The sequence below is a fragment of the Tachysurus vachellii genome, chromosome 14, assembly GCF_030014155.1.
Source record: "Tachysurus vachellii isolate PV-2020 chromosome 14, HZAU_Pvac_v1, whole genome shotgun sequence".
NCBI lineage: Eukaryota > Metazoa > Chordata > Actinopteri > Siluriformes > Bagridae > Tachysurus > Tachysurus vachellii.
The window spans coordinates 15,906,130-15,921,475 of NC_083473.1; the positions used below are offsets into that span (position 1 = coordinate 15,906,130).

The 15,346-nt window shown below is 38.8% G+C and overlaps 1 protein-coding gene across 1 annotated transcript in view; it reads left to right on the top strand.

The window, feature by feature from the left end:
- The first annotated feature begins 5,067 nt into the window (after positions 1-5,067).
- pot1 (protection of telomeres 1 homolog) overlaps positions 5,068-15,346 on the top strand; it is a 36,543-nt gene continuing 26,264 nt past the window's right edge. The window contains exons 1-2 of the mRNA XM_060887088.1: positions 5,068-5,140; positions 15,164-15,295. Coding sequence (XP_060743071.1) covers positions 15,176-15,295 — 120 coding nt within the window. The 5' untranslated portion in view covers positions 5,068-5,140; positions 15,164-15,175. The remainder of the gene's footprint in view (positions 5,141-15,163; positions 15,296-15,346) is intronic.

Consider the following 15,346-nt stretch of genomic DNA (forward strand, 5'->3'; position numbering starts at 1 on the left):
TTCCCTGAACATTGCCCTTAATAGAGCATCATGCCACTTGCTGCTAGGGTGCAGAAGTGAACGGCGTAGCTTGCTGTGGTGAGCCCTGTCTCGGCTACAATAGTTGCACAGAGACAAAGAGGCTTGTACCTGCCAGTTGTTGTCAGATACCGCAAATGCCAATTCTAGAGCCTGGCCCATGAGGAGGCAGAATCCACAGGAGAAGAATCCATTCCGGGAAGATTTAACAAGTACATGGTAACATAAACCCGACATATTCAGTAGACCTAAAACGTGAGACAAAGGCAGAATTGTAAAACAGGCCATCAATCTAAATTAACCGAAGAAGCAAGGTGAATAAATCCAAAACAGAAACACGGAAAGCAAACATAAGAAATAGCAAAACAAATGGCTTTGTATGCAGCAAAGCTGACAATACTTAGCATAGAGTGCTAGAAGTCCTAGAACAATAGAAATAGTGCTAGAAATACTTAGAAGTGCTAGAACGCCGGCCATAGTTCTATCTGGTGGGGCAGAGGGGGAAGTGCAGGTGGAACTGTTGCGGTCAGTAACATTTTAAAAAATGTAATACGAAATCAAACCATAACAGGGGTTAAATTAATATCATGTGTTGCTGACTGCAGTATTAATGGACCAATGGATATTTTTCTGCTTTATTACTAGGAACTCAAAATCTGATTTATGTATTTGTAACTGGGAAATTCAGATGTCTGAGCGTTCAATACTCAGAATGGCTACACTTTTTAATTAAAGAACAGAAATAATGTGCTGGTTGGAGTGGCAGTGATATACAACTCTGTAATGTTTCCAATTTTGCACTAGTGTTGGAGGAATCAAATAAAGGAAAGAAACCATTCCTGGGTAATCAAGCATAATCCAATGTTTAGTTCATTTAACATTAGAAAATGACAGCTTATTGGTTAGTGGGTTTGTTTCACACCTCTGTTGGGGGTTTGAATCCTGCCTCCAGTTTGTGTGCATAGAGTTAGAGATTGCATGTTCTCACAGTGATTCAGAGATGACTAGAATCTCTAAATAGTGTAAATCTCTATAGGTGAATTGGTCCCCTGTCTTGTGTCCCAAATGCCACGAGACTCCAATCTCTCTGCAACCATAGTGGCACAGAAAATGGATGCAACAGGCAAAACAAGACAAATATGAATTGTTTTAAGAAATCTCTTGTCAAATGTATTTATATGATTAAACAAATATTCCCTAATGTGACTTTTAATATGATTAGGGAATTGTTTTTTTTTCAGATTACTATGGTGCATTCTGGTCCAGTTATGCCCCCTTTCCACTAAAAAGAACCGGGTGCTGGTTCAGCGTGCTGGGTCGAAGTTGGTTCCACTGGCGAACCTTCTAAGAACCGGTTTGCCTTTCCATGGGCTAGAGAGCCATCACGGAGCCAAGTCTTATATCACTGTATACAGCATTCTACAGCAACGTTAGTGCAGCAGCGGCAAACACAAACGCAACATCAACAATGGCGGATGTTGCTTTACTGTTAATGCTCATGGATTTGCGAACCTAAATTGGCATCCAAACGCGGCGAATCCTGATTTAAAATGATTTAAAAATGGTGCTAACAAAGTTCTCTTTTGTCTTGTTGGTCACAGTAACCCCGCCCCCAGCCCCTGACGCAAGCGGTTCTTAAGTCTAGACCAGCAATGTTTTGGTGCTACTTAAGAAACACTTTTCCTGGTTCAGAGCCGGTGCTGTGGGTGTCGAAAAAGAAAGAACTGATTTTAAATTCGCTGGCTCTGAACCAGCACTCAAACTGCCTTGGTGGAAAAGGGGCATTAGAGCTGTGTGCTGTTGGATGATGAAGAGAGTGTCCTATATCAGCTTTCCTTATAGTACAGGATCACAGTGAGGGCCTGAAAATGGGAGATCGATGTGTAGAACTATGGTACAACCTCATAATAATAATAATGCATGAAAGTGTGAAAACAGCATGATGACTCACAGCCTATTCTGGCCCTATTTAATGTCACTAGTATTGCTCATCCCACTATATATGTACATGAACTGCTCTGGTTCTCTAAGTAGGGGAAATGTACTCCTTGTCTTGTAAATCTTCTTGCATATGGACTTTCCAATGGAACGTGTAGAATTTATAGCCTGTGTTGGGTTTTAAATGACCACCACATAAAAAGGCTGACAGCCGTGTCATGGGGTGGTGTGCATCCATTTTACAGCTCTGTTCTTCTCTGAGCCTCTTGGCTCAGGCTCAAGGGTACACTTACAGGCTTCAGAAAAAGGCTAAATATCGCTCTACCAATCCTATGGGCATGAATGTGCAAAACAATGTATCTGTATTCAATGGTCTCACTTTTACCCTGTATGAGTTGAGATACTGCCCAAGAATGTGTAACATTTCATCAGAAAAGTGACTTAAGCGAGGTCCCAAACGAAACAAGTTAATAATAGGTATCTAATGCTCTGATGTTTATGCCGCAAGAAGCTGTCAAGTCTGCCACACTGGTCATGTCAGAGCACCAACAATGTGTATGTATGTGTATGAATGTTATGAAAGCAAATGTACATTATTCATATTTTAGAAATGTCATCGATGCAGCTCTGAAACTTAAAGCAGTAGCTAAAAATGCTCCTGATAGCGAGCTAATGAAAATTAGTGAGTTTAAACATCAACAACAGTATACTACAAGCTCATGCCTAACATGGCTGAATTAGAGAAGTGCTATTATTAAAGCGTTGTAATATACTGTTTTATCTAATATGTTCTTTTACATTCACATATTTTTATTAGATTCTCACAAAATATTTTCTAATTCAAAATCAAATTTTATTTTTCACCTTTACAACATATACAAAACAACATGTAGTGAAATGTTTTTTTCAGCTGTAGAATAGAATCTAAGTAGGCCATTTATTTTGGCCTTGTATGTAATCGTTATTAGCTAATTTTTTCTTTTTCGTTTTTCTCTTTCTCTTGTAATATGAATTCAGAAAGGATGGACGCAGAAATTATGCTGATGCTCATAATTATGTTCCTCAAAAACTTCTGGTTACACAATTGAACTTGAATATATTGGGAAATTTTCCTTAATTGCACTGTCCAGTCTCAGAGGATTGGTTCCCTTTTGTGTCTGTTTCATCTAAAGTTTTTTCCTAATGTCATCTTTTTTTCCTTGAAATGCCTCTGTTTGGCTCATTATGGATAAATGTACATTTAGATCTAATATTTGATCGTTTTTATTCTGAATTTTTATCTATCTTTAAAACTTCCTTGCAACCATGTTAACACCAAAGACCATGTCCATTATTAAAATTGCTATACAAATTAATTACAATTGAATAGAAAAAATTCCTCAATTCCTCAAAAAAGTAAATAAATCTTCTTAACCTGCGATGGGTTGGCACTCCGTCCAGGGTGTATCCTGCCTTGATGCCCGATGACGCCTGAGATAGGCACAGGCTCCACGTGACCCGAGGTAGTTCGGATAAGCGGTAGAAGATGAATGAATGAATGAAATCTTCTTAACTCATAAATCCCACATTTGATGGAATCTTATATAAGTAGAACATTTGCTGATCTAATTGCATAATCCCTCAGACAATGCAATTATTGTTGAAAAGTAGATTTACTGTACTGTTTTTGTGTACCACACCTGAGATTCCATTTTCTAATAAAGCTTCTCACTGTGTATATTACGGTATTGCTCTTTGTGTCTGTAACAACAAATCTGACTATTGGGATTTGTAGACTAGAGTCATGGCTAGCTGATTCTGATTAGTCTGACATTGCTAATCTGCTTTGCCTCTCTAGAGTCTGCCTAATGGGATTACTTCACATTACGAACACAATTCCAACAAATTATCAGTCCAAAGCCGTGCAGCAGGTAAGCAGATAGTGACCTGAGAGAGACTTGAACCTGAATATTGTGAAGGTTAATTTATTTTCAGCTTCCTTGAACTGCACAGAATCCAATCTTCATTCTGTTTTCTAAGAGTAGAAATTACACTTCTGGCCAAAAAGCTTGTGATATTGTGCAAGTAATTTTTTACTTAAATATGTCCATGCATAAGGAAATATCTTTTGTAAAATGATCTTTAGTAACAAATCCTGCTGAAAATGAATGCCTAATGTGCAGTGAAGTATTTCCTTCTAATTACTTATTGGCACTTACTTATTAACAGATTCCAAAGTGTCTGACCTAAAAATAACACTGACCTCACATTATGGGAGATCTAGTGGCATACACAAGGTGACAGGGAAAAGAGCAGCATATTGAATGTTATGATGGAAGAGGTGATGCAGTAACACAGTGAGTCACTGCCTGTATGCGATAAAAGGGTCACTGAGTGAGAAAAAGAGGCGAGAGATGATTTAGCAAAGCTGCCACCTTCATTTCTGTCACTTATTGCCAGGAAACGAGTCAAAGCCCAAAGAGACATGTTGGATTATCACATATACTTAGCACAGGGACCGTGACATGCCATCATGCATTGGACTACCGTCACTCTTTATAAAATAAAGCTGCATAAAATCAACACCAGCCAAGATGTATTTGGAAAAACTGAACAACATGAGAGTTCCCATTTAGCAAAAACATGTCACATTGACTGACTAGGCTAAATTAGGTGTGTTTGTGTGTGTGTGTGTGTGTGTGTGTGTGTGTGTGTGTGTGTGTGTGTGTGTGTGTGTGTGTGTGTGTTTGTGTGTGTTTGTGCGTGTGTGTGTGTGTTTGTGTGTGTGTGTGTTTGTGTGTGTTTGTGCGTGTGTGTCTGTGTGTGTTTGTGCGTGTGTGTGTGTGTGTTTGTGTGTGTGTGTGTTTGTGTGTGTTTGTGCGTGTGTGTCTGTGTGTGTTTGTGTGTGTTTGTGCGTCTTTGTGTGTGTGTTTGTGTGTGTGTTTGTGCATGTTTGTGTGTGTGATTAATTATCTTGAACTTTGATATTTACTATTTCAAAATGTATTATTTGAAGTAAAATAAAAATATAAATAAGGGGCTTTTGTATTTTGTCAGCCACACATACTGCCCCCGCCCCCTCTGGTGTATTTAGTTCAGTACCCTTTAGGAGTTCCGCCTCCTCCGCATGACGTTTTATTTTCTCCTCCTTTGGCGCACACGTTAAACTCTAGAATGAGATTTTCCTTCAGTGCAACATGCTAATGTGAGTAACACCGGTGAATATGGGTTTCTTTTCCCCCAGACTTACGAAGAAACTGACAAACTAACGCTGTATATTTAGAGCGACATCTGATCTAAACTCTTTCCTGTCAGCTTAGCTTGGTTATGTTAGCTTCAGCCGACGTTAGCTTGCTAACAGGGTTTGCTAGCTAGTTTATTTTCAATTATTAACGGTCTGAATATAACGCCGTCAGTTATGTAGCAGTTATACAGCAGTTATAGGATGTATTATCATTTAAATAAGTTTCCTGGGATTTGGAAAATAAATTCGTTATTTCTTTTACTTTGTTTCAGTGTTCACTCCAAAACCCAAAAACTTGTGATCCGTTTTAGATCAGATCCCTCACAGTGGTGTCTGATCACATTAGTGGAAATTAGGTGATGAGGAAAACCTTAGGTTATGTAACACGGTCAAATATACACATTTGCTAACATTTAAAAAAGTATTTCGAATCAGTGTAGAATATTAAATGTTGTTGACATTGTGTGTGTGTGTGTGTGTGTGTGTGTGTGTGTGTGTGTGTGTGTGTGTGTGAATATTGCATATTACTTTTCGACAAAAATTGATTTCAAGTGACCCAGATGTGCAGTAGCTGGATTAGATTATTAGTATTAATTAACTATTCATATGAATATAAACACTGTTTTTTGTTTGTTTAAATGTTTTATTTATAAACACTTATTTTATTTGTTTACATTTTTTTTTTTTACTAAAAGGGATAATAGTAAAGCAGGATAACATGACATCTGAAAAAATCAGTAGTATTTGTAATTTGCAGAAGTTTATTAGACTTCCTCAGCTACACCACCCAAGTTCAAGTTGATCGGTCTCAACCAGACACCCTGTGGAGTTTTCTCACCAGCTTTCTATCTAATGTGCTAGAGTAAGCTAGAGAGCTAACTTTCAAAGCGACATTTTCCCTAAATAAGGGAATAGTTTAGTTCAGAACAGTTCTCTGGATGTGCAAGCAGAATCAGCTATAAAACTGGGACATGCTTACGGTGCGGCTGCCTGCCAAACTGAGGTACCCCTTTGTGAGGTATTCCATCATATTACCTGTGTGATTTTCTTTTAATAATAATAAAGCATGAATGTTCTTTTAGTAACTATGAAAACCGGTACAATTAATTTACACATTTGTGCAAGATAATATTAATTTAAATGAATTAAATGAGAGAAGAGATGTGCTGCTCTGTGGATAGTGTGTCCTCTGTGTGGGCTTTATGAATTGCAAAGGCTCCATAAATTAAAGCATATTTCTTTTGTGAGTTTTGGGTCAGTTTGTACAGGAAATTAAGGGTAGGGCAGGGTATAGGTTTGTACAGGTCAAGCTACATTAGTAAAACATTAGTAACATTAGCTACATTAGTAAACCAATAATAGTATGCAAAATAGTTGTTTCCTTTGTCATGTGAGCTTCCTACTCACTTTGATGGTGTGTGCAAGAGAGTGAGAGAGAGATTAATGTAAAAATTTCCTGTTCATTTCACTTTTTTGTTTGCGCTCCATGGGATTTCAGTCCCAATTCAACTCTCTCATGGTCTCTCTGGATCCTGTGGGAGGAAAAAAGATGTACATGTCTTATTTGTATTTATATTTGTTCAAAGCGTATTATCGGTTTAATCCGCATAACATATTTGAATTTGGTTAAATCCCTGGTAGCAACCAACCTGTGTGTTGTGTCAGAGGAAACAGCTTGCGGATAACTTACAGTCCAATCACGCCTGGAACCTATTTGCATGCCAGACTCTCTGGATAAATCGTTGTGGTAAGCGTATAATGTTAGCAGGGCAGTGTGGGTGCACTCATCTCTGCAACCTCAGTATCTCTTTAACATGCCCTTAACAAATCATTTTGGCTGGGGCATAAGCAGGACAGCTGCCATGATCTCGTCTCCATATCACAGAGCTTATTCAGGCATGTGATGAGACGAGCTGCTCAGCCTAAAGAGAGTCTCCTCTGACATGAACTGTTGTGACTCTGCCACAAAACTGCTGGAGCATTGCACTCTCTCCCTCAAGCTTTTTACTGTTTTTAGCCTTGTTTATTATGTGCACTCAAATCAGAGAGTTCATCTGGGATGACATGAACTGAATAATGCAGCACAGTTTGCCCTCTGTTTGCATACACAATAATGTATAATGTGCTAATTAATTTATATATATATATATATATATATATATATATATATATATATATATATATATATATATATATATATATATATATATATATATTTAAAAAGGGAACAATCCTGTTTGCAGAGGTGTTATGACAAAATCTTGGAATAAAAAACTTATTTACCAAAGCAATTTCTAAGAATAAAGCCAGGCTTTATACAACTCCCAAAAATAATTGGCTGCCATGATGTGAAGGGTATATCCTGTAGCAGTGCAAATTTATAAAACATTTTAATCAATATGACAACACATGCAGTCGTTTTTAGAAACAAACTGCAAATTCATAGACATGATGCAAACTGGGAAAACACATGCAACTTAGTAAATGCTGTGACGTGAGCCACAAAACAACCGCAGGGTACAGAAAACGCCAGTGAAATGCAGCTATCCAGGAGCACAAATATTAACGTAGCACTAAGTGATACGGTGCAAGTAATGATCTAAAAGATGCTGTAAAGTGCAGGTGACAGTACAGTGGAAAAGGCACTATGCATAAATTCAGTAAGATGAATGGCATCTGAGGACACTACAGTACTACTGAACATAAGTTGTAATGGTACTAAAGTAGAGACGGATGAATGAAATCAAAGGACACTACAGTACAAATGAATGTATGGTGAAAATAGAAGAATGTGAAAATCTGTGCAAACCACATATTAGTCTATGTGCAAAGACAGGTTGGGGAAAGGGGGATCAGCGCCATTTCAGCGACTTGACAGCTGAGGGGAAGATGCTATCCCTTAGTCTGCTGCTGTGACAGTGGAGGCTTGGGTAGCAATTCCCAGATGGGAGAAGATTGAATAATCCATGGTCAGGGTGAGAGATGTCTTTGCTGATGCCTCTCTTTCTCCATTGGCAGCATTTGTGAAGACTGTGCTTGATGGAAGGTATCTTCACAGCCATGAGATGTTGGGTGGTATTGAACGTTTTCAGGAAGCTGGACATTGGACATTGAGCAGCTGCCATACCATTGAGATCCAGTTTTTCAGTATGGTTTTGATGGAAACAATAGAGGTTTAGAGTATTCAGGTAGACAGGTGAGATTTCATCAGTGTCCCCAGGAAGAAAGGATCCTGTTGTGCCTCTTTGATTAGAGTGGACATGTTATGGCCCTAGATAAGGCAAGAGGTGAAAGAAGTGACTTTAAAAGGAACTTAAAGCTGGACACACACTCAGTTCAGTTCCCATTGATGTACATTGAGGTTTGTGATTGTGGCTCTTCCACAGTGAACTCGGTCTTCTGGGTGGGGGTGCTGGTTTTTTTATCAGCACACTGCACAGGCAGGGTGTGGGACCTCTTCCCTGTAGGCCACCTGATCATCATCATCAGGGCTACCACCATGTTGTCCTCTGTGAAATGGTTATTTGGAGGGACCAGACATGTTGAAACCTAGTCTGATGATGGAGGAAGTGTTGATTTCAGGCCTGAAAAACTGCTAGTATAAAAAAATTCCTGGGTCCAGTTACAGAGAGATGTGCTGATGCTGATTACAGAGTTTGGATGGGTTGCAGCTTGGATGGGTTGACACTGTTAATAACTGAATAGCATCCTAATGTAGGAGTTGTAAGTATCCAGGTGGACCAGGGCAGAGTGGGGTGTCACAGTGATGGCATCCTCTGTTTACCTGCAGTGATACAATGTTGAGGGCCGAAAGGATTTCCAAGGGTAAAAGGATCAGCATCTCAAAACACTTGGTGACGATGGGGATGAGGGTGAAATGACAGACGTCATTGGCAGCAAAATGTTTTTGGCACTGACACAATGGTGGCAGTTTTGGAGTGGGTATGGAGCACTGTTTGGGCCAGCTTGGAATCCACCATGAAGACCCCTGCCAACCTCTCTATAAAGGCCCTGAGCATCTGGCCGACAACACTGGCAGGCCAGCAGCCATGTGTTGCTTCATTCTGTCAGGGTGGAGCACACATCACTGGTAGACAGTGTAAGCAGCAGGGCACTGAATTAGGGCTCAGCTTTAATGTAATGTTTTGTGTTTGCGTGTTTTGTCAAAAGGAGCAAGGCATAACTGATTTAAGAAGAATTTTTGTTTGGTTTGTAGTTAGCGAGGGCTTGGGCAACCTAACACATTTTTTGTGGGTCATAGTTGAAGTTTTTACTTTTTCATGATTCTCCTCAGATTGGCCCTGAATGAGCTCTAAGCTTTCTCTGGATCAAAGACTAGCATCTTAAGCTCTCAGTATAAGGTGGACCTCTTCATACATCCATAGCTTCTTACTGGGGAATGTGACTAGTTTCACAACCACTGATGCAGAACATCACGGAGTCCAGGGTGGACTTGGAAGCAAACACAGTCTGGTCTGTGTGCTGATGCTGTATTGGAGTTTGCTCCCTCCAGCCACACTTTTATATACTTTACTTTAGCCTTGACATGTTTTATGATAGGACTTTATTTGGGAGTTTAGAAACAGGGAGAGTTAATTAGAAGTGCACTGTATTCTTTTGTAATATTGGTGTAAATTTGATCCATTTAGTTTTTCTTCTTATATAGATATTTTATCGACTTTATAGATAGTCATTTTGATGAAATACGAGGAATGTAGTCTGCAATGTGACATGACTGAAATCACCAGCATCAATAAAGATTCTATGTGCTGTTTGTAATTGTAATAGTTGGACCTTTTAGCTTAGCATTCAGACAAACATAGACTGCAGTGATTATGATACATGTAAATTCACAAAGGTAGAAAGGTTTAAACTTCATAATGCAGAACTCAATATTGTCTTTTTTTATGGTTTCCATGCAACTGCAGAGCACTTCCTATCAGCCTGGTTGGCTTACTCTGACATGATGTCTTGGCTGCCTACGGTGGTAGCTGATGGAAGTTGAATGCACCCGTCTGTTTAATCACCAGGGACTGTGTAAAAATCCCAGGAGTTCAGCAGATTCTGAAATACTCCAACCAGCCCATCTGGCAGAAATATTCATACCAAAATTAAAGCCACAGAGATCGCAGAGATTATTTTTTTCCTATTTCTGATGATTGGTGTCAGCTGAAGCTCTTGACTTGTATCTGCACGATTCTTTCATTGTGCTGCCGCCACATGATTGGCTGATTTGATAACTGCAAGAATATACAGGTGTTCCTAACCTAGTGGACGGTGAGTACAATTTAATTAAAAAATGCCGGGTAAAATGTTGGGCTTATCAACCGAGGAAACAAAATGGAAAGCTATGTGTTTTAATATGGTCTTAATAATACAATTGTGAAAGAAACGTTAAATATTTTTAAACGAGCATTTTGATCTGGGCCTGATTTGGTGCAAGTTATTCCTCATATATCATCACACCATAACCTTAGGCAGAAAAAAGTCTGTCAAGTTTAAAAATTATGATTAATGAAACATTTAAATGCCATAAAATTTTGGCTGCTGCTATCAGTGCGAGTGGTGAGCAAAAGGAGACCGAAGCCAGACACCTACAGAGAGGGGTGAGAGAGTCTGATCTAGATTAACTGTGTCATAGGATAGAGATTGATTTTTTATTATTATTATTCATTATTGTTTGCAAACACTATCTTGCCACTGTTCTCAGACACTTTCTGGTATACCTTCTTTCTCCTCTTTTATAATTTTCAGCAGTTACAGTGCCTTCTCCGAGTTAACTGCTCAGGTGGACAACTACACCGTCAGCTGTCGTACTGACCTGCCACTCTCTTTAGTATGCTGATTGGGACACAGCCTTTAAGCTGTCAGTTTAATTTGTGCCATGGAGAAGTGTGCAGCATGGGCCGCTTTACTAAATGTCCTTCTCAGTTCCTTGCACTTGTAGTCTCTGTATGGAGAGGTTCCTAATGCTGAAGTTGCTATAAAATTGGGTTTTTGCAAATTGATTCGGTTGTGTTCTTTGCCCAAATAGAACAACTGCACTGTGCGCTTCTCTCAGCATGAATTAATTTGTTAAAATGCATTTAAGGTAATTATGATGGTAGCAGTCTGAGGGTGTCCTAGACTGCTTACTGTGCATTATATGTCTAAATTGTAATGACACTAACGGTGTACCAGGGTTGGACAAAGCAGTAGCCCAGGAGCATTAGGGAATCAGCATTTGTGTGCAGGTTAGTAGTTTTTTTTTTGTTCAGCTTTGCCCAGGGGATGAGTAGATTCAACAGCTAAATATAACAAAATAACTGACTTTTTAAAACATTTTATCAAACCAGAGTTTTTCATTTGGTGGTTTGTAGCTAGATTTAGACGTAATGTGCTACACTGTTGTGTGATACACCTATAGCTGTGTTATAACCCTAGCCCTCATATCTCACTACCTGCTCCACTACCCACACCAGCTGCTGCATGATCTGGGAATGAGAGAATGATTTTTACTTGGTGCATTATTTAGCAACCAAAACAGACAGCTAGGTGAAAGTATGGCCGTAACATCCCAGGTGGAAACTTTTAACTAACTAGTTAAAACTGGAGAGTGAAAAAAAACCACACAAGGCTGTTTTTTGGTGTTCAGATTTTTACTGTCAGATCCGTGTTCCAGCTGTATGCCATAATCCGATTTCTGTATTTTGTTATTTGATCCAATTTGTCTTCATCTCGTCTTTGTGTTCAGCTTGTCTTTTAGGTAATTAACAAATGTACGTGTTGTGAGTTTCAGAGCTGCACAAAGCACAGCGTTGAGTGAATATCTGAATGTATATGTTCAAAAAAACAAAACGGACCCTGCCCATGTTATAGAATACACACTGCAGCTTTAAACACTGTATCTCTGCTGCTCTTCAAGCCAGACTGCACTTATTTTATTTAGGCCATTTGTAATAAAATCTTGAATCTACTCTGTTGTTTAGGCTAATTGATCTTTGTTTGGCTTGAAGATGTCCAATAGGGAATTCATTACGCTCATTATGTCTAGAATCTTCTTCCCTTTTTTTTTTTATTGTGCATTGTGAACAATAATGTCTAATTCACTCCGAGCTGGTCTCTTTCCTTTTGTGTTCCATTCCGAAGGCTTCAATTACTAGCTGGCTAGAGGGGCAGAGGAATATTCATGGGCTCAACCATTTCAGTTAATTCATCTAACAATATGTAACATGCTCCTCTCATCACAGAGGAAGATGTGTTATATAAACTGTTGAAATGTGTCCGACCTTGTAATTACCTGTTATTTCGTTTCTCAGATTGTGCGGGAATAGAATCTAATGGCTTGTTTTTCACAGATAAACACATTTGTTTTTGAGTCTCTTCAAGCAGTCTTGCTTAGAATTTCCAGAATCTTTAACTCGACACTTTTGAATCCTTTCTTTTAAATAGTAGTTAAAATTAGGTTAAGAGTTTAAGTGTCAGGATAACGCTTGGACATTTACCTGTTGGTTCCGGCAGTTGCGTCTTGTGCCATGAGTTTTTGTTTACGTTTTGTGTTCACGTGTCTGCCCTGCCCTAGTGTTAATTCCTTCCCGCCTCTGCACACCTGTTTTTTATGTGTCTTATTGTCTTCCCTATTTATCCCTGCTGTGTAGCCTTGTCATCGTGTTGTCTTCATCTTCATGGTCTCTGTTCGGTTTTTCCCAGTTTCTATAATTAGTTTTATAGTCTTTTGAGTTTCGAGTTCTTTTCCTTCCCCAAGTTTCTTTCCCCAGTTGTTTTCCATTTTGTGCTATGTTTTGTTAATAAATTGCGTTTTTTGGGTCTGCATTTTTATCTGTGAAGACACCCCAGTTTTCTGACATTAAGAACTTCTTTTTTTCCTCGCCCCAGCCCACTTGATCCTGGGCCCGATTCCCTTCCAATTAGGTGACTAGGACTGTCAGGTCATTGTACACTTTCAATTGCGCTCAGAGTTCAGGTGCTTGGAAGCCTAGTTATAATAATAATATATAATCACAAAATGAAACTTCTACTGATTTATGATTATGAGCAAGAGTACTTCTTTCCTGAGATTAGCATCACTTATTCTGTGTCCTGCTAGAATTATAGGGTTAAGCCTATAATCAAGGCATAACCCATCATCAGTGACAAGTTTTATTTATTAGGTTATATGTACAAGTGTAATAATAAAATATTGCACCTTTAAACTATTGATTTGTACTTTAAGCCTGAGCTATAACATCGAGGTTCTGATAGACGTCATGTATTAAGCCCAGATGGCTTTGTGGCTGGTGGATTGTCTGTACACATCTTAAGAGTTTAAAGCACCTGGGGCAGAGGAAGAGCTCTGTGGTCATCTGATGTTGTTGGTGCAGAAGCTAAGGCCTGTTTAAAACAGTTCAGGATCTATAAAATGACCGTTGAGGGGTTGTTCTTGATTTACTCCACTTGCTGTTTTAGGATAGGAAGATTGTTTTGTAGCTAGATGTAACTCCAACTTAACTAGTCAATTAACTAGACTTTTGTTTGTGGAAACAAAAGCTGTACCTAGATCGCATTTACAGTTAGTCAATATTGATTATCACTTACCTCTGGAGAATACTGCTGGGACTAAATGGCTTTTAGCAGGGCAGTGAATTAACGTCTCCACAGGGAACTTGTAAGGAAGTCTTTTTTTTGTTGTTGTTTTGTAGTCTCTGACCATGTGAGATGTTTGTGCTTTTAATATTGCTGAAATAAATTGCTAACTCATAACTTAATTGGGAATTGATTGTGCTGTGTAAAATGTACAGCGTTATTCTTTCAACCGTGAGGCAATATAAGTGAGTTCTGAGAGCTGTGAAGCTGGCAGGTAAGAGGCAATGATATCTTTTCACCTCCTCCAGTGTTTTGTTGAGGTGGTGGAAAAAATGTACTTACTAAAAAAAAGCACACATGCTAACACTAACGCACACACTAACGCAACACGGTATATCACATGTTAAACATTATAGTGATCCTGATATAGCAGAAGCTTGCGGTGTACAAATGATCTCTCTACCAAGGTATTTTATTATTCTGCTCAGAGTAATATGTCTGCTTTCTGTGCGTTCTGTGGATGCTTCGGTCAATAAATGCATCGGTATGATCCCCAACGAAATACAGTTTTGGACAAACTAATGCAGCCGACAATTTATGACACCTTGCAGGTTTTCCAGTCAGATTGAATATATTGTAAGGCACTGCCATTCTGAAAAGGTCTTAAAAATGATATGACAAAGAAATAAGAACCTTGCATGCTTAGTATCCAGGCCAATGTCTAAAGCCTTCCAAAGAGTATGTAGTTGCCTTTATCAAGGTCGTCTCACAGAGAAAACGATGTTACTCGGATTCCATTATAACCGGCGTTCACATTCGTATTCACTTTTGCAATCACAAATTACAGCAATCACAGAATGATGGATGTTTTGGAAATCTTTTCAAATTTCACCTACATTGTGCATTTACCTAGGAAAGTAAAGCAGAGTGTAATCCCGAGAGCTGATTAAATTGCCCATTATAATGACAGCAACTGTCGGCTTGGAACATTTTCTCATATGCCACAGTTTCCTATTTGTACTTTTCTATAAATAAAATAATAACACAGTAAGGTGATCGTATCGCCGTGTGTAAAGTAAACATCCGAGTTTGCAAGAAAGGATACCTGCTAGACAGTGACTTATGCTGTGAGAGTTTCTAGTTATATCATAGAGTTTATAGAGTTCTATCAAATACTGTGCTAAAATAAGGCTAAAATTATACATATTTAGATCATTGGACCATATGTCATTATTATATAGAAGACTATTATACAGAAGATTTAATGAACTGCACTTTCGTGCGTGTGTGTGTGTGTGTGTGCGTGCAGCTGAATTAGTCAAAGTGGTGAAAAGCTGTGATTTTGTTTTCATTGAGTTTTGCATTACTGTGTTGAATGTGCCAAAATGCTCATGCGCATATTTGTCATTGATTTGATTACAGGTACTAAGAGCAATGCCGATCCACACAGTGAAATGCGCTTCTGATCTGGACACAAGTGTCCCTCAGCACTTACAGAGGATCTCCATATCAGACCTCAAACTCACCTCTGACTGTGTGCAAAGGAGTGTTAAGGTAGCAAATTGGCACCCTTAATGTTATGCCTGTTTTTTTTGTTTTTTGTTT